General features: G+C 39.8%; 1 protein-coding gene across 1 annotated transcript in view; it reads left to right on the forward strand.

The window, feature by feature from the left end:
* Window positions 1-723: 723 nt before the first annotated feature.
* LOC123621702 (disks large-associated protein 1-like) overlaps window positions 724-19,732 on the forward strand; it is a 72,499-nt gene continuing 53,490 nt past the window's right edge. The window contains exons 1-3 of the mRNA XM_045527614.1: window positions 724-877; window positions 3,139-3,512; window positions 13,133-13,224. Coding sequence (XP_045383570.1) covers window positions 724-877; window positions 3,139-3,512; window positions 13,133-13,224 — 620 coding nt within the window. The remainder of the gene's footprint in view (window positions 878-3,138; window positions 3,513-13,132; window positions 13,225-19,732) is intronic.

A 19,732-nucleotide genomic window follows, 5' to 3' on the forward strand; every position in this document is an offset into this window, starting at 1 on the left:
AAATGCAAAGGAGTCCTTTCAGCCAGTTTTTCACTGGGGTAGTGGATCGGGATCAAGAGAAGGAAGAACGATCATTTTATTTGAAATGAACAAATAAACAAATCTGGGCAAAAGAAAGCAATACTAATGATTAAAAATACAAAGTTTCTTTTTTCAAGTTCCACATGCATTTTTAAATTATTCTTTTTTGAGAATGTTACTCTTAAACAAGTGAGGTGTTTCACTTACTATGTATAAGCCTCTCATTTTCTCTTTCTGTTTTGACCAGACAATATTTACTGGCTTGTGTCTCCGCACTCCTTGGGCCTGATTCTACCTACCACACACCTGTTGGTGCTCAGACTTTCTCAGTGGGTTCTAAACCACTCCTAGTGCTGAATCATGAGAGTTGAACTAAAAAAAAAAAAAGACCTCTTTAGGAGAGAAGGAGGGGTTTAGGACTTAGCCTGCAAAGTTAGGAAAAAAGTGATGCGGTGGAAAATTGGATTTAGTTGTATGAGTTTGCAAAAGAATTGGGGAATGAGAGAGGAAATTATGAGAAGTGCAAGTTGTGATTGAAACCTCCTTTCTTCTCCTTCAAAAGGCACCATTAAAGATTTGAATTGCTTTTAAGTTCCTATTTGATGACTGGAGGGTGCATCATATTGCAATAAAACCTCATAATAAAGCCCCTATGACATAACACGTGGAAAGTAGTTTTCCTGTTCAGGTCCACTATTCCCGATGTGGGGTGATCTCAAACTCTTATCTCCTTCGGGCGCTGGGGGCTGGGCCAGCCTGCTGGAGAAGCCACGTGCCCATTACTCTCCCTGGCCGACCTCACCCTCGTACCTTTCCAGCATTACCGTCTCGGCACTGGAAGTCTCAGTTGACCAAGGTACCCAGAGTTATCCCTACTGATACTAAGGGGCTGACAACAGCCACCAGGCAGGCCTGGGGCGTGCATGGACCACACAGGAGGCTCAGGTCCCCAAGTCCAGTCAAACATTGGCAATAATGTGGCCTGACCCCCCACCTCCCCCCTCCTTGTTATCACACATCACATCACAGCAGGGTTTTCTCTGTGTATCACAGCCAATGAAATGACACTAGATGTGGCTGCATTGTCCGCTTTTGATTATGCTCACAGAGAGAAAACTGGGGAGAACTAACAAGAAGCAATAAATAATCCGAAAGATTAGACGTTGGATGTCAGCATGTGTTATTTAGCTTCCTTGGAATATGAGTGGGCCAAACGTCCTGAGAATCCACTTTGAACAAAATAATGAGTTCACATTGTAAAGGCTTGCCTTAGGAGAAGTAATACAATGATCTCGTTTCATTCGGTTCTAATAGAGAATAGATTCTGTCCTAATGATGGCTTCGTCCGCCTCCCACCCACCCTGGGGCTGCGGATGAATCACTGAGACTGAGCATTCTCCAAGCAGGGCACCCGTCATTCCAACTGTCTGGGGACCAGAGCTCCACGGTGGTTTAGGGGCCAGAAAGTAAACTGAGTAAGGCAAAGGAGCAGCAACGTGCGCTCTTGCATGACTGAGTCAGAGGCTTAGCCCTGGGCTAGCGGGAGGAACCTGGGGCTGGCTGGCTCTGCTCCTGACCCGCACCTTGCAGGCGCTGTGCCCTCCGCACGTCGCATTTCCTCTCAGGCACCTCAGCTGAGAAATAAGGAAGCCGGTGTGCTTGTCGCTGAGCTGAGTTCACACGGTAAACATGTGTGTCGCGTGCAGTGAGCTTAGAGGGAAGGTCTTCCTGGGGTGAGCCTCTGCCGGCCGTCCATCCGGGTGACTGCGAGGTGACTGCATCTGCTTTCCGCACGTCACCGTCACCCTGCCCCCTTCCAGCGTCCACGTCCTATTGTAATGTGACATGTGCATGATGATTTGTTCCTTCAATTCTCAGGGAGACCCTAGGAAGTAGCCAAACATTACGGTCTCTACCCCTTTTATAGTTAAAGAATTTATTCCAAATCACAGGGCAGTAGATCAGCAGGACAGCGTCACAGGGTCCCTTTGCTTGTTGTTCATGACAGGATGTTCCGAGTGGCCTGAGGAAACATCCACGTTCAACACTGCAGCGAGTGTTGCAGCTGGAGCCGTAGGCAACAAGGTGGGGTTGTGTGGCCGGGTCTGGCCGATGTGACAGGACCACGCTGGTGCCAGCTGTGAGCGGGGAAGGTGTGGACAGGGAGGGGGTGGGGCGAGGGAGAAAGTGGTGGCAACAATGATTTGAATCATTTTTAAAGGGGACTAAATAAAAAGGTTCAGAAAGCTGGTTAAGAAATTGTTCGTTACTGACAGGAAACTTAATAATTCTTTTTTGGTCTTTATTTTCCTAAATCTTTTTCTACAAATGGGAAGCTGAACGCCAATGTGTTAAGTTTATAGAGTGAGCACCTGTCCAGAAATGGGGGGCGGGGCAGAGAGGAAGGGAGGAAGGGAGGAGGGGAAAGACAAAGAAGGAAAGAGAGGAAGAAAAGGAAAGTCAGGAGGACAGAAAGAAAGAGAGGCAGGAAAGAAGGGAGAGGAAGGGAAGAAATGAAAGAAGGAAGGACTGGACACAGGAATGAATGAACTGGTGTTGATGGAGAATCTGAGGTGCTATGATGGCGGCTGTGGTCTCCCAGACACCTCCCACTTGTCATTAGGATCAGAGTCCGCATCCGTGCACCCTCTTTGCTTTCCCTTCTTTGTCAATGTTTATTATCAACCGCTAGAATCTTCTCTGATGTGTTACTGTGTTTCACGTTAGCCGTGTTCACTGTTTTCCTGAGGAGGCAGCGACCCCCCTCACCTTATCCACATGTATCTGCGCATCGTTGCCCAGGACGATTTCTGCAGAGGGCTAATCTTGTCTCGTTTATGTTGATGCACATTAATTTCCGTTTCAGAAACTTCCATGTCAGAGGTTGATGTTTCCTAGTCTTTTTTCCCCTCAATTTTGTGGTGATATCACCTCGTGGGAGGGAGGCCCAATTCTCCCCAAAAGCACGGACCTCACTTAGTCTGTCCATGGACTTGTGTTCGTGTTAACGTCTCGGTGTGTTTCATGTGCCCTAATTTCCCAGTGGCTGTCAGTTACGATATCAGAAATTAAGACCCACGCAGAAATCACAGTGTCTTTGTTTTCACTGTCTTCCAGTGTCATCTTGCATTACAACCTATAAGAAGACACCACCTCCAGTCCCACCCAGAACTACCACGAAACCTTTCATTTCTATCACAGCCCAGAGTAGCACAGAGTCTGCCCAGGACGCCTACATGGACGGACAGGGCCAGCGCGGAGATATTGTCAGCCAGTCTGGACTCAGCAACTCCACGGAGAGCCTGGACAGTATGAAGGCTCTGACAGCTGCCATCGAAGCTGCAAACGCCCAGATCCACGGCCCTGCAAGTCAACACATGGGCAATAACACTGCCACCGTCACCACCACTACCACCATAGCCACGGTCACCACGGAGGACAGAAAGAAGGACCACTTTAAGAAGAATCGATGCCTGTCTATCGGGATACAGGTAACGGCCTCCCTTTCTGTCCTTTGAAATGGGAACTCAAAACTCAGAAATGTAACACATTTTTTCCCCCTAGGAGATTTGCTCTCTTGCCATTTTGGATGGTATATCTGTACGTAGGACCAGATTTTTAAGTTATTGACTCTGGACTCCCTACGTGGTTAAATGTGATTGAGATTGGAAGGTATTTTGTCTGTAGACATTATTAGCAGCTGTGATTTTTGTTCTCTAAACGGAACATGGGACTCAAACTATAGGATAATTCCAGGAACATGAACACAATCAAACATAAGGTGCCATCAATTCCTAATGCACATTTTGATTCACAGAAAAGGAGCGGGGATCCAAGGATAACCCGGGTCACCGAGTGGTGTTACAGTACGGTTCAACACAATTGACTGACCATTTGAGAACAAAAATGTGAATCACTTCGCACAGATGTGGGAGTGAGGGAGAAACAGACCAGAGGCACTGATAGTGTGGAGAGCATAACTCACGTCACGGCGTCATGAGGAAGGAATGTGCATTAGTTTCAGCCTAATCATGCATTTCATAAAAATGGTAGAAAACTCAGCAGGATTCTCAGTTCAGTTCACTGTTTTCTGCTCTTCAAAGATAAGATCAAACTGATGCTGCCTATTTTTTTTTTTTTTAACATCTGTTTGGCTTGGGTTATCCTGCTAGAAGTTTCCTTCTATCACAGGAGAAGAATCATTCTTTCTTCCCCAGTTTTGTTGTGCTGTATCATTCTGCAGATGCCCTTTGAATAAGAACTTCTCGACTTGGTGTGCAACAAATCTATCCACACAACCAACTCTAAGGCTCCTCTAAAAGCCAGGCATGGGGTATAATCTCACAATGATAGTGTATTTTTACAGTCCGATCTGCAAAGTTCACGTTTAAAGGGCAATTAATCTTCCTCTAGCAGCAATGAGCCAAAGGCCTTTTTATAACCTACAGGTTACCATAGCACAAGCTGTCAAGTTTGCTAAAAGAACTTGTAGCATTGGTGAGCAGGAGTAGATGATGCTGTAGGGGACAAGTGCCCAAGGCCAGCCCGGACCCCCACATCTCTCTAAGTTTCTACTGGAAGCTAATGCTCCTCCCGCCACCCAAAGGATTTTGAGGAATGGGGAAGAGCAGAGGTTGGTTCTCTGTGTTGTCCTAGGCAATTACTTAATCGATCAGAACTTGATTTCTTCATTTATCCCTTACATTATTTTGAAAACTGAGTTTTAAAAAAATCTAGCTTCCTATGGGGGTTATTGTTTAATAGGTACAGAGTTTCAGTTTGGGATGATGAAAAAATTCTGGAGATGGATAGTGGTGGTGGTTGCACCCCAGTGGGAATGTACGTAGTGTCACTGAACTACACACTTAAAAATGGCTAAAACGGTAAATTTTATATTATAAAAATTTTACCACAACAAAAAACATGTACCTTCCTATCTGGCACAAAGTTGGCACTGAGGAATGTTAGTTTGCTTCTACTTTCTCAATATTCATTTCTTTTTTTCTTATTTTATTTTATATTACTTTCAATAGGTAATATATTCCCATTGTTCAAAATTCTAACCTTATAGAAAGGTATAGAGTCACAAGCTTCTTTACTGTTCCTGTTCAATAGCAAGTCAGTTCTTCCTGGAGGAAACAAGTATAATCAACATTTGCATTTCCACCCCGAGATATTTTGTGCATATTCACGAAAGTATATATTTTATTTTTTTTTACCCAGATGTTAGCATGTATCTCGCACTATTCTACATCTTGCTGCTTTTCACTTAACAATATATTTTGAAGATAATTGTTTATCAATCGATCTGACTGGTTGGTCTTAGAGGTTACTTCCAAAATAATTCTTACTTAGAATAAAGTATTCACATAGATGAAATCCAACTTCTATCATTATTAATTTCACCTAGCAAGACGGAACTACCCTGAAATTCACACAGAATGTTGGGGAGAAAAGTTTTGCTTCAGAAATTATCCTACTTCTTAAATACTTAGCCATTTTAGTGAGCAAAAACACTGTTATTCTTCCTCCCATCGTTGTGCACTGCTATGTAAATTATATCAAAGTACTAAATACTTTACATGAGTCTCTCATTTAGCCCTACGACAACTCTATGGCATAGCTGTTACAGTTATCTCTAACCTACAGATGAGAGCAGAGAGGTTGGGTAGCTAGCCCAATATCACCCACCTTATGTTGACAAAGCTAAGATTGTGCTTAGATGCTGAAAATGACCATGCCATACTGCTTCTTTGATAGGGAATAATAAGTTAAAACAAAAAAAAAAAACTTGTTGTCAAAACTGCAAGGGGGTTTCAGTCTAGGTCTAGTTGCTTGTCACACAAAAATCCAATTATTGAGACGACGAGGATTGCCGAGGAAGAAAGGAATTTTTAATAGGACAGATGTCTTGTCTGGAGAACAGGAGAAACTGCATAAAATCCATCTCTCCAACTAAGGGATATCATGGGCTTGCAAACAAGGGGGCCTGTGCGTTGGGGCAGGTCTTGGTGTATCTCACAAGATACATTTATGCATTGGGGGCAGGTTGTGGGGGATGGTGAATCTTGACATCAGGAAGCCTGCCCTGGGGACTTCAGAACCTTACCTCCTTTGTCTTATAGAAAATCCATCGTTTCGGACCCATGTGGTGGCTCATGCCTGTAATCCCAACACTTTGGGAGGTGGAGGCGGGAGGATTACTTGAGACCAGGAGTTCCAGGCCCTCATTATTGGGAAATAATTCAAAGGTCAAGTAGTTAGTTAAGGGAAAGGATTATAAAAAACATATAGGGGTTCATGGAGCAGGTTAGAAATTCAAGATGTAAAATATTCATTGAATTTCATTATACAGAAATCTAATTTACATACTAATCCCCAAAATATGCAACACTAGGATCTTGGACTCCCTCCCATGCTGTGCCTCTTTAGGGCCAGAGCTTCCAAGCCTTTCCTGACACTATTAATTTAATCCATACCTAATAGCTAATATTACACCCATTTTCCTTACCACCTCGGTGAACATAGACCAATTACCTAATTTCACAATTAGCCAAAAATATTGAAATTTTATCACCTGAGGGCTTTCTCAATTTTTGATTAAGACAGAGATTTAAGTACCCTGAAATTTCTTTCTTTCTTTTTTTTTTTTTTTTTTTGAGACAGAGTCTCGCTTTGTTGCCTGGGCTAGAGTGAATGCCATGGCATCAGCCTAGCTCACAGCAACCTCAAACTCCTGGGTTCAAGTGATCCTCTTGCCTCAGCCTCCTGAGTAGCTGGGACTACAGGCATGCGCCACCATGTCTGGCTAATTTTTTGTTTCTATTTTTAGTTGACTGGCTAATTTTTTTTTTCTATTTTTAGTAGAGACGGGGTCTTGCTCTTGCTCAGGCTGATCTTGAACTCCTGACCTCAAGGGATCCTCCCTCCTCGGCCTCCTAGAGTGCTAGGATCACAGGTGTGAGCCACTGCACCCCGGCCCTGCAACTTCTTTTAAAGTTTTGAAAAGCCACTTCATAAATTTAAGTAGATGACCCTAGATACCATATAAGAAAGGTGACATTTGTCAATATTTGGATTTAACCAAGAGGGTAGAAGTCACAGAGATAAATTTGCATACAATGACTAAAGCTTAGAAGTTGCTAACACTTGGATGCACATGAGCCTGCAGTAGGATAGGTGAGGTGAGGCAGAGCCAGGAAGAGAACATTCCTCCGTTCCCCTTCTTGTAATCCCTGTGACCCCTGTCCTTTCTTTTTTTTTCTCTATTCTCTATGCATTGAGGACAGTGGTTCCATCTTTTGAAAAAAGCTTCACTGGGTAATTTTGATATAACCGCAGAGTGTAAGGCCGCAACATCCTGCTCTGGCTGACATCCTAAGCATTTTTAATCTACATGTGTCTGCAGCCATATGGAATTGGTTAGCGTCCTGTTCAGGAAATCAGAAGCCAGGCTCGTTTCTCAAACAGAGGCAGTTTAGTACACAAAATTGGTTACACAGGTACGGAAAGGCTGAGAGAGCAATAAGGGATGCAGGAGGCAGTTCCCACTCCTAGGGCCAGGGAAACAAAAAGGGAACGGTGGGGTTAGCAGAATTTAGGCGCTCGGAAGAAAGGCCCTGGTACAGCCAGTGCTCAGACCAGGAGGCTGGCGCGGTCAGCTGGTGCCGGTACCGCTGAGGGTGCAGCACAGCTGGTGCATGAGCTGTTGAAAGGAGCTGGAGGCTGGAGCCAAGGCTGCGCTGGGAGGCTGGAGCGATGCCCACAGAAGGTAGAAACAGGAAGGAAGTCCCTTCCCTTCTCCCACTTTGTTTTGTTGGAACCTAACTGGAAGCCGGGCAGCAAGGAAGCCTGGGAGATGTAGTTTGGCAGTCCTGGCCCAGTGTCACAGGGCAGATGGGTGTAGAAGACAAGCTTGGAGCTGCTAGACAGTAAGCAAACCACCAGAACAAGGCACTTTGTCTGATAGATAAATAAATGTTCTATTTCTTTCAAAGAGCATGTGCATTGCAAAGCCTACGATGGGCATGATGAACATGCAGCCTTGGTTCCCATCCTCTAGTGGGAACATGTCACGGCACTAAGGAGGATTTTAGAATATTTAAAGATTGTATTTTTATATGATATGGCTCCAAAAGTCAAGTCAAATACTTTATCTCATGCTTTTTTTTTTTTTTTTTTGGTGTTCTAGTGCTGGGTGGTTGGGTGGGAGACATAGGGACTTGTTGCTTCAGATTTAGAGCAAAGTTGTATGTCTTTATATGAAAAGTCATGGGCACTATTAAGGATAATTTTTTTTTCTTAAAATTACAAAATGAGTAATTCATGCACACAGTATTATTATAAAGGGTTCATATGGTAGAGGAACATATAGAACAAAATACAAAATTCTTCCTTCTTTCCCACCCTCAGCTCCTATTCCTACTCTATTCTGCAAAGGTGACCCCTGGCAACAGTTGGCTATGCCGTCCTTGAGTCTCAAGAGCAACTCTGACTATATATGAGTTTGATCTGTTAGCTTTAGACCCTCACTCCTCCACCTCTAGGTGGTAGACTGTGACTTCCATCTATGATCATGTTGCAAAACAGACTAAAAAAACTTTAAGCTTAATATTTCACGTTATGTGAAATGCAGTTGCTTTCTCATGCTTTGAATTAAAAATAAAAGAAAATTGAGATTGCACCCCTAAGACTTATTTCCTTTAATACCTGTCCCAAGTGTACACATATATTTTATGCCCTATGTGAAGAAATAAATCCATCTGCTAATGACAAAACTTATCTCTACCAAGTTGAGTAAACTATTTTCACAAACAATACAAAACAAATGAATTGTTGTGATGATTTGAAAGAGGGCTCTGAAAAATAAAAAGATCACCTTAGCTCTGATTTATTAATATAATTGATTGGCTTAAAACAGTAAAGGAAAACTAAGGAGGTAGTTTCACTATATTTTTACTTTGCAAACTTTATTTTGATTTCTTAGAAGTCAGTGTCAATGTGCATTTGGGAAGAGATTTGGGGAATATTTATTCCAAGTCAAAATTAATGAACCTACAGAGATAATTTAATGGATTCCCAAAAGAAGAAATATAACAGTCATGTTTTCTTACTATTATGCCTTAAAACTAGAAATTAACACTAAATGTAAAGAAAACGTGGTATATATACACAATGGAATACTATTCAGCCATAAAAAGAATGAAATCGTGTCTTTTGCAGCAACATTGGTGGAACTGGAGGCCATTATCTTATGTGAAACAGAAACAGAAAGAAAAATATCACATGTTGTCATTCATAAGTGGAAGCTAAATAGTGTATATACATGGATGTAGACAGTGGAATGATCACAGTGGAAACTCGGGAAGGCGAGGGGAAGAGACGGGGTACATGATGAGAAATTACTTAATGGTTACAATGTAAGTTATTTGGGTCATGGATACCCAAAAAGCCTTGTCCACTACACAATCTATGAATATAACAAAATTCCACTTGTACCCCACAAATTTATACAAATATAAAAAAAGAAATTAATGCTAAATAGATACCAAAATCTAACCATTTGAAAACATTAAAACATTTTTTAAAACATTTGAGTTAAAGAAGAAATTCAAGATTATTATGAAATAAGTAACAACAGAAATCTTATAAATCATCACTATGGGCTGTGTTGATACCTATGATCTAAGAATTCATAGCCCTATGTTCTTTCATAATTAAGGAAGAAATATTACAATATTAACTAAACATTCAATTCACAAAGCTAGAAAAAGAACAAAAAATTAAAAGGAAGGAATTACTAATGATGAAAGTGGAGATAAATGTATTAGAAAACAAAACAGGCCGAGTGCAGTGGCTCATGCCTGTGTTGCTAGCACTTTGGGAGGCTGAGGCAGAAGAGAGGATCACTTGAGGCTAGGATTTTGAGACCAATCTGGGCAACATGGTGACACTCCATCCCAGCTACTCGGGAGGCTGAGGCAGGAGGATCGCTTGAGCCCAGGAGTTTGAGGCTGCAGTGAGCTATGATTGTGCCACTGTACTCCAGCCTGGGTGACAGAGTGAAACTCTGTCTCAAAAATAAATAAATAAATAAGTTAAAATATAAAGCATATATGGTAATAATAGCAATAGCAATACTAAAATGGCTCACATGTGATAATAATACAGTGTAATACTGTAATAATAATAATACCCTGTAATGTAATAATAAGTTATAGAAACTGTTGTGCTCTTTCTTTTAATTCAACACACAGAACCTAAAAACAAGCTCATACAAAATGTTTAGATAGGAGATAGGAGACATTTCAAAAAAGAATATTAAAGGTTAACACTCACCTAATGTTGCATCAGCATCTTGCTTACTGGAAGGGGCGTTTTTGAGGCAGGAAGATAGGGAACATTAATTGGAAGATGATGGAGGTGGTGCTGGAGAGGACGGAGTGGGTGCAGCAGAATCCGGAACTGATTGTGTTGCTGGGCGAGGGGAGCTGACCACTGAAGTTGGTTTCTTGAAAGAGGTATTTAGAGGGGCCGGGCGCGGTGGCTCACGCCTGTAATCCTGGCACTGTGGGAGGCCAAGGAGGAAGGATCGCTTGAGGTCAGGAGTTCGAGACCAGCCTGAGCAAGAACGAGATCCCACTCTCTACAAAACAATTTCAAAATTGGGTGGGTGTGGTGGCGCATGCCTGTAGTCCCAGCTACTCGGGAGGCTGAGGTAGGAGGATCGCTTGAGCCCAGGAGTTTGAGGTTGCAGTGAGCTATGATGACACCACTGCACTCTAGCCAAGGTGACAGAGCAAGACTCTGTCTCAAAAAAAAAAAGGAAGAAAGAAAGAAAGAAAAAGGTATCCAGGGTTGTTTGCACAGCCATTTTCCTTTTTACAAGCTTAGCAAATCCTGCTTCAGTGAATTCTTTTGTGTAAATTTTCTTGGATCTGGATCTTCTGATTCTTCATGTTCTTGTGTTTCTATCAGTTGCTTTTCTCTCTATCTATGAGACTAGCCGCTAGCGTAAAGATGCTGTGCCAAGGGACCGCTTACATCATGCACAGAATAAACTAGTTCCCCAATTATTAATTTAATTATTTAGTTATAAATTATCCTATGGGGAGCCTTGGGAGCCTGTTTGTAAGCACACGCAACACCTTAAGGCGGGTCGTCCGTAACCCAGGGGCTACCTGTATAGGTAAAATTTGGTATGAGATAAAGTTATCATCTTAAATCAAAAAGACGAATTAGTTAATGAATGGAGCCAGATCCATTGATAATCCAAGGGGTGGGGGACCGGGGAATGTTAGATCTCTGCATATATATCTTACACACAAACATTTCAGGATAGTAGATTTAAAAACTAAATATGAAAGAAAAAATTTGAAAGTATAAAAGTAAATACAGGAGAACTTTAAAGAATATGTTCCGAAGCCAGGCATGGTGATGCACACCTGTAGTCCCAGTTATTTGGAAGACTGAGGAAGGAGCATTGCTTGAGGCCAGGAGTTTGAGACTAGCCTGAGCAACACAGTGAGATCCCATTACTAAAAAAAAGGCAATGCTCAGGGAAAAGAAGGCCTTCCCAAACCATAAAGGCTAGCTATGACCACATAATAACGTTCTCTACAATGAAGGACAAAGTTTAAAAGACAAATGATAAATGGAGAGAAAATATTTGCAGTATATATTAACATAACAGAGAAAGGTTTTGGATCAAAAGATATTAAGAGATACTGTGAATAAGAAAATCAAAAACAACTCAATTAGGGGAGGAGGAACTAGTAAATGATGTGAAGAGGTAATTTAGAAATAGAAGTAGAAGAGGCCAATAAATATTTTTCACTTGTGGTATTAGCAAAAATGTAAAAGTTTGCCATTTGGTATTGGGGAGGGTGTGGGGAAATGGATATTCCTGTGCACTGACTCTGGGGGATGGTAAATGGTTTGATGAGATGTCTCTTACAGTTGCACATGCTCAGTAGCTTCTACCTGGCATTTCTACTTCTAAGAATTTTTCCTAAACAATATTTGTACAACTGTTCAAAAAGATACATGTGAAATATTATTTGTAATATTATACATAATAGTAACAAAGAGCAAATTACCCTGGGCCTATGTTGCTTAAGTAAGTAGTCATTAAAAGAAATATTCATGTAGCCAACAGAAGGATTGAGTTATAGCTACATTTACTAAGATGATAAAATGTCCAAAAGAAAGCAGTGTTAATGAATAAAGCAAATTGAAGGAAAAATATATATAGCATAATCTCATCTGTGTAATTTTAGTATTAATAATCATTTATATGGACATCTAAATATATATGATATATGTTTACATATATAAAAGAAGACAGACAAGTATGCATCAAAGAATTGACAGTGATTCTTGGGAGATTTTCTACATTATATTTTTCTGTATTTAATTGTATATAACTTACATTAAATTGCTTTTATATTTAGGAAACAATAATTTATTAAATACATGGAGGAAAAAGGAATAAACCTAATTGCTTTGAATAGTTCTAAAATTTACTTCAAATTTGGGTTGGGGTGAACCTGTCATATAGGCTATCAGTTATATACGGACATATTTTTTATATGAGCTATAATATATACATAGCTATTTAGCAACTATAGAGTGATATGCAAAGCCAATTCTTTAATGTAAGGGGAAAAATAAAGATATTGTATAATTTATCTTAATAAGGTTGATATCTATAGCTCCCAGCATCAACATTTGTAACTACAGTAAATGAATTTTCCTTCTTCTTTTGTATTTTATTGTCTTCGAATTCAAAACTTCCAAGAACATGTTTCCATGTAGCACTCCCCTCTGATACAGTGCTCACAGGTGAGTATGTGCTTGCAAATCTGTGGAGGAGTCATGGGCATTCATCAGCCACCTTGGGAGTGAAAAAAATTGCATTTCACTAAGATCAGCAGAGTCAAAGAGCGTGCCCATAAGGTAGGAATGGCACCCATCAAATAGACAAATATTGAAAAAGAAGTTACAAATCACAGAACATTCCAGTAATACCACAGATGTGTCTGATAAAATGTGACATTTGTTTTTCAAGCAAGGCTATGAAAATGGAGTAACTATTTGATGATTTGTTCAGGTGGATGATGCTGATGAACCTGACAAAACAGGGGAGAATAAAGCGCCCAGTAAGTTCCAGTCCGTGGGAGTGCAAGTAGAGGAAGAGAAGTGGTGAGTCCACGTGCATTCATTCTCTTTCGTCCTAATGCTGGCACCTGTTGTAGAAGTATTTTTCCTCATGATAAACCTGCAAAATTCAATGATATTTTCCACTAACTTTTGGGAGCATTTAAAGGGTAAGCTTGCATCAATATTAGCTGATTCTCTCCTATACTTTAATACGAGAGACCACTCCATTTAAGTTTTTACTAAAATAGTACTATGCGCACATCACATACACATAGACACTGTGTGCAGTACTCTTGGGTTGCCAAATTATTCCCCTTAAAAAAAAATTTTAGAATGTAGACATTTTATGAGAAGAGGATTTACCTTGTTTCTATTTTTATTTCCAGAACTGAATAGTGTCTGGTGTTTAGTATGTGTTCAATGAGTGAATGAATGAATGAATGAGGAAAAAAAGAGAGAATATTCACTATCATTATCCTGAATCACGAGTTCCTTTAGATTGCTCTTTAAAATAAGCTTACTTTGAAGTCCTGGTATCTAGAAATAGAAAGTTTAGGGTTTCATAAAATCACAGAATCTGGGATCAACACTTGCGTTTTGTAAATGAGGACTCAATGGAGAGAGGCATATGAGTCTCAGTCAAACTGGGAGGTCTTTGATGAGTGGAATTACATTTTATTGATAGTAGTACCCCCAGCTTCCAGCATTGTGCATGGTACATACTAAGTATACAATAAATATTGGCAGAAGAAAGTAAAACTGAAGTTGTGGTAGGAGAAAGAGCTCTAGATTGTAAATCAAGATATCTCAATTTTGCCACTAACTTTCTGTGTGTTAATTAGGAAGAATCATTTGAATATCATCCATCCATCCTTCCATCATTCATCCATTCAATAAATATCCATGAAATGCCTGCTATATGCAAGGCTACATGTAACATAAACTGAAAATCTGAAAAGTCACACATCAGTTTATGGAAGTGGTCTTATTTTAGAGCCTCTGAGTATTGATAGACATTGTACTTTTATGTAAGAAGTATATGTGTGCATGTGTATATATCATATGTATTTTATATATATATATATATATATATAATTTTATAATGCTGAAAGCGCAGAAAATTGGTACAATCTTTCTGGAAACTAATATAACAAAAGTCAGCAATAGTTATATATCTATCCATACTCATTGACCCAGTGATCATATTCATGGGGCCATCTTGAATGAAATCACTCAACAGAAGGTAAACAATCATGAAACATTATCTATCATTGTAAAAGAAAATCATGAATTATCAAGTGTCAAACAACAATAGCAAGGTTTTATAATTTATAGTATATCACCTAGGTAGACTATTATACAGCTCTTAAATGTCATTTATAAAAAAAAGATAGAGAAATATGGGGAAATTTCCAGGACACAATGTTAAGTGAAAAAGTTGAACACGTAATATCCACAGATAGACAATGACTAAAATGTAATATGCACAAAAGTTATGTCTAGGAATGACTTTTTTCTTTTACTCTAAAATGTTTACTTATTATATTTACTTCAAGTTTTAGTAATCTTTGTTTTCCTGTCAACTTTTCTGGGCGTATGTTTCTTTATTAAATGTTTTAGAAAATTTTTTGAAAGCATAAATTTAGTAGACATGAAAGATCTCATATTAAGAAAACACATTTCTCCATCTCCCACTAGTTTGCTTTTCTCAGTGGTGCAGGAGAGCACAGACTCCTGAACCAGAACACCAAACCCTGGCTCTGCCACTTACTAACTAAGGGGCCTCGAGCAAATTATTATACTACACGTTTGTGCCTCTGTTTCCTCATGTGTAAAAGGGAGGTAATAGGCAGTCTCCACTCTGGCCGGTAAGGAGCTTAGAAGTCACTACTCTAGCTTAACAAGTAAACATCTGAATAAACTGAAAAACCAATAACTCCTCTGATATCTGTCAGAGAAGTGAGGTCACAGGGCAAACTGCTCCCCGCAAAATTGGAGAAACAGACAGACAGACACAGAGAATCACAACTTACTAGAGTAGAAACCCACAAGCAGAAACCGCTTCAAGAACCATGCAGGGTGGGAAAAGCTGAACTGCAATTGAAGAAGTACTGGAGGCTGGAACTCCAGGGGAACCAGTCACAGGGAGGCCCCGCACTTATGTAAGTTTTACCACCAGGAGCTCTACCAGGTCCTCACAGTGGACCAGCAGAGAAAAATCCCCTTATGCTTCCAGCAAGGGGAAGGAAAAAAGAACCATTTTAAAACATGCCAGAACATTCTGTTCTTTTTCACAAGGCCTGCACTCAGCAGAAACTGTTTTACCAGAACCTTTTGCCTGCTGGGGTTTTATCACAGGCTAACCTACATGGGGAAAGGAAAATACTCAAATCCAGCCCCCTTTAGCTGTCTTATCCCACATAAGGGAGAAAAAAATCTAAGAAACACTGGTGAAGCCCACAGTCCAGAGGAAAGGGTCACCAAAAGACTGAGCAGAACATTTCTAAAGGCCTATTTGCTACAATTCCTTTTACCCAGCACATCATGTCTACTTAAAAAAAAAAATTACAAGGCATACTAAAAGGTAAAAAACACAGTTTAAAGAGTTGGAACAAGCACCAGAACCAGAGTCAGATGTGGCAGGAATGTTGGGATCACCAGACCAAAAAAATTGTTTAAACTCAGATTAATATGCTAAAGGCTCTAATGAAAGAAGTGAATAACATGCAAGAACAGACGGATAGGGCTGGGCGTGGTGGTTCACGCCTGTAATCCTAGCACTCTGGGAGGCCGAGGCGGGCGGATCCTTTGAGCTCAGGAGTTCGAGACCAGCCTGAGCAAGAGCGAGACCCCATATTTACTAAAAAAAAAAAAAAAAAGAAAGAAAGAAAGAAAGAAATTAGCTGGACAACTAAAAATATATATATATAAAAAAATTAGCCGGGCATGGTGGCACATGCCTGTAGTCCCAGCTACTCAGGAGGCTGAGGCAGGAGGATTGCTTGAGCCCAGGAGTTTGAGGTCACTGTGAGCTAGGCTGACGCCACGGCACTCTAGCCCAGGCAACAGAGAGACTGTCTCAAAAAAAAAAAAAAAGAACAGACAGATAATGTTAGCAAAGAGATGGAAATTCTAAGAATAAAAAAGAAATGCAAGAAATCAAAAACACTGTAACAAATGAAGAATGTCTTTGATGGGCTCATTAGTAAACTGGACACTAATCTCTGAATGTAAAGATATAATAATAGAAATGTCCAAATCTGAAAAGCAAAAACAAAAAATACCTAGAAAAATACTACAGACTAGCTGAGAGCTGTGGGACAGCTACAAAAGGTGTAACATTATGTGTAGGGGGAATACAAGAAGGCAAGGAGAGGCACCGTGGCTCACACCTGTAATCCTTGCACTCTGGGAGGCCAAGGCAGGAGGATGGCTTGAGGTCAGGAGTTTGAGACCAGCCTGAGCAAGAGCGAGACCCTGTCTCTACTAAAATTAATAAAAATTAGCCTGGTGACCAAAAATAGAAAAAAATTATCTGGGCATGATGATGCTTGCCTGTAGTCCCAGCTACTCAGAAAGCTGAGGCAGGAGGATCACTTGAGCTCAGTAGTTTGAGGTTGCTCTGAGCTAGGCTGATGCCATGGCACTGTAGCCTGTGCAACAGGTGAGACTCTGTCCTAAGAAAAAAAGAAGGAGAGGAGAAAGGAATAGAAGCAATATTTGAAGCAGCAATGATTGAGAACTTCCCCAAATGAATGCCAGACATCACAGATCCAAGAAGCTCAGAGAACACCAAGCAGGATAAATGCCAAAAAAAAAAAAAAAAATTAGACCTAGGCATGTCATATTCAAACTTCAGAAAATAAAAAATAAAAAAAGAAATCTTGAAAGAAGCCAGAGGGAAAGAACATCTTACCTATAGAGGAGGAAGGATGAGAATAACATCAGACTTCTCAAAACTCATGCAAGAGTAAAGTGTTTAAAGGGTTGAGAGAAAAACAAAAACAAAAACCAACCCTAAATTCTGTGCCTTTGATATTATCCTTAAAAAGTGAAGGAGAAATAAAGACTTTCTCAAACAAAAATGAGGGTATTTGTTGCCAGCTGACTTGCCTTGCAAGAAAAGTTAAAAAGTTCTTCTGAGCTTCCTTTTGGCTGGAGACGCCATCTTCTAGTAATTCACCAAAATGATGAACACAAAGGGAAACATGGAGTTGTTCCTTTGGCCACATACATGAGACTCTACAAAAAAGGTGATATTGTAGACATCAAGGGAATGGGTACTGTTCAAAAAGGCATGCCCCACAGATGTCACCATGGCAACACTGGCAGAGTCTACACTGTTACCCAGCACGCTGTTGGCATTGTTGTAAACAAACAAATTAAGGGCAAGATTCTTGCCAGGAGGATTAATGTGCATATTGAGCATATTAAGCACTCTAAGAGCTGAGATAGCTTCTTGAAATATGTGAAGGAAAACAATCAGAAAAAGAAGGAAGCCAAAGAGAAAGTACCTGGGTTCAACTGAAGCACCAGCCTGCTGCACCCAGAGAAGCACATTTTGTGAGAAGCCTGAGCTGCTGGACCTAGTCCCTATGAATTCATGGCATAAGATGTGTGAAAAATAAGACTCCCGGACTGTAAAAATGTTCTCTTTATTGCGTAGCAGTGTGGTTTCCCCTTCTCCAAAGAAATATTTAAAGCAAATTCTAATTTGTCCTCAAAAGAAAAAAAAAAAAATTCTTTCAGAGAGAAGGAAAATGACATAGGTCAGAAACTAAAATAAAACCTTTTATTTTTCTTATTCTTAATTGATCTAACATATAACAGTTTCTTAATAATAATAGCAACAACAGGCCGGGCATGGTGGCTTACGCCTGTAATCCTAGCACTCTGGGAGGCCGAGGCAGGAGGATTCCTTGAGCTCAAGAGTTCAGAGACCAGTCTGAGCAAGAGTGAGACCCTGTCTCTACTAAAAAGAGAAAGAAATTAGCAAAACAACTAAAATTAGAAAAAATTAGCCAGGCATGGTGGCACATGCCTGTAGTCCCAGCTGAGGCAGGAGGATCGCTTGAGCCCAGGAGTTTGAGGTTGCTGTGAACTAGGCTGATGCCACGGCACTCTGGCCCAGGCAAGAGAGTGAGACTCTGTCTCAAAAAAAAAAAAAAAAAATAGCAACAACGTATTCAAATATATGTACAGCTGTCTACTTATTTACAAGGGAAATGAATGACAGCAATGATATAAGTGACAGGAGGTAGGAATTAGAAATATCTAGTTATTATAAAGTATTTACATACCTGTGAAGTGGCATAGTGTTATTTGAAAGTGGACTTGGATTTGTGGTAAATGTATATAATGCAAACCCTGGAGCAACCACTAAAAAGAGTTGAAAAAGAAGTAAAATTGGTATGCTAAGAAAGGAGGGAAAATGGAATCATATAAATGCTCAATGAAAAATCACTAAAAACATAAAAAGTGTGGAAGACAAAAATAGGAAGAAAGAACAAAGGCAAAAAAAATAGAAACAGTAAAAAAATTGGTAGATATTAGTCCAACTAGATAAATAATCACTTTAAACATCAATGGTATAAAATATACCATTAAAAAACAGAGATTGTTAGAGTAGATCATAAAACAAGGCTCAATTATGTTGTGTAAAAGAAACCCACTTTAAATATAAAGACACATATAGATTAAAAAGTAAAGGGATGGAGTAAGATATACTGTCTAACACTAATCAAAAGAAACTGGGAGTAGATATATTAATCTTAGACATAGCAGACTTCAGAGCAAGGCACGTTATCAGGGATAAAAAGAGGTACTATGTAATGATAAAGAGATAGATTCTCAAAGAAGAACATAAAAATCTTTAACATGTATGCACCTAACAACAGAGCTTCAAAATACACGAGTTGTTGAACTGATAGAACTGCAAGGAGAACAAGATGAATCTACCAGTATAGTTGGAGACTTCAACACCTATTTATCAGAAAGGCAGAAGGCAGAAAATCAGTAAGGACACAGTTGAACTCAATAGCACTATCAGTCAACTGAATATAATTGACATCTATAGACTGACTACTTTATCCAACAACAGCAGATTATATATTCTTCTCAAGCTCACATGAGACATTCACCTAGAGAGCACACTACATTCTGGGGCATAAAACTCACCTTAACAAATTTAAAAGAATATAAATCATACAAATGTCTGCCCTCAGACCACAATGGAATTAAACTAGAAACCAGCAAGAGAAAGATAGCTGGAAATTCCCCAAATACTTAGAGATTGAACAATACACTTGTAAATTACAAGTGGGTCAAATAAATCTCAAAAAAATGAAAATATTTTGAATTAAACAAAATGAAAATGCAACTTATTAAAATTTATGGGATGCAGCAAAAGCAGTGCTTAGAGGGACATTTATAGCATTGAATGCATATATTAGCAAAGAAGAAAGATCTAAAGTCAATTATCTAAGCTTCCACCATAGATAGGAAACTAGAAAAAGAAGAACAAATTAAATCCAAAGTAAATAGAAGAAAA

This window comes from Lemur catta, chromosome 16, assembly GCF_020740605.2.
Source record: "Lemur catta isolate mLemCat1 chromosome 16, mLemCat1.pri, whole genome shotgun sequence".
NCBI lineage: Eukaryota > Metazoa > Chordata > Mammalia > Primates > Lemuridae > Lemur > Lemur catta.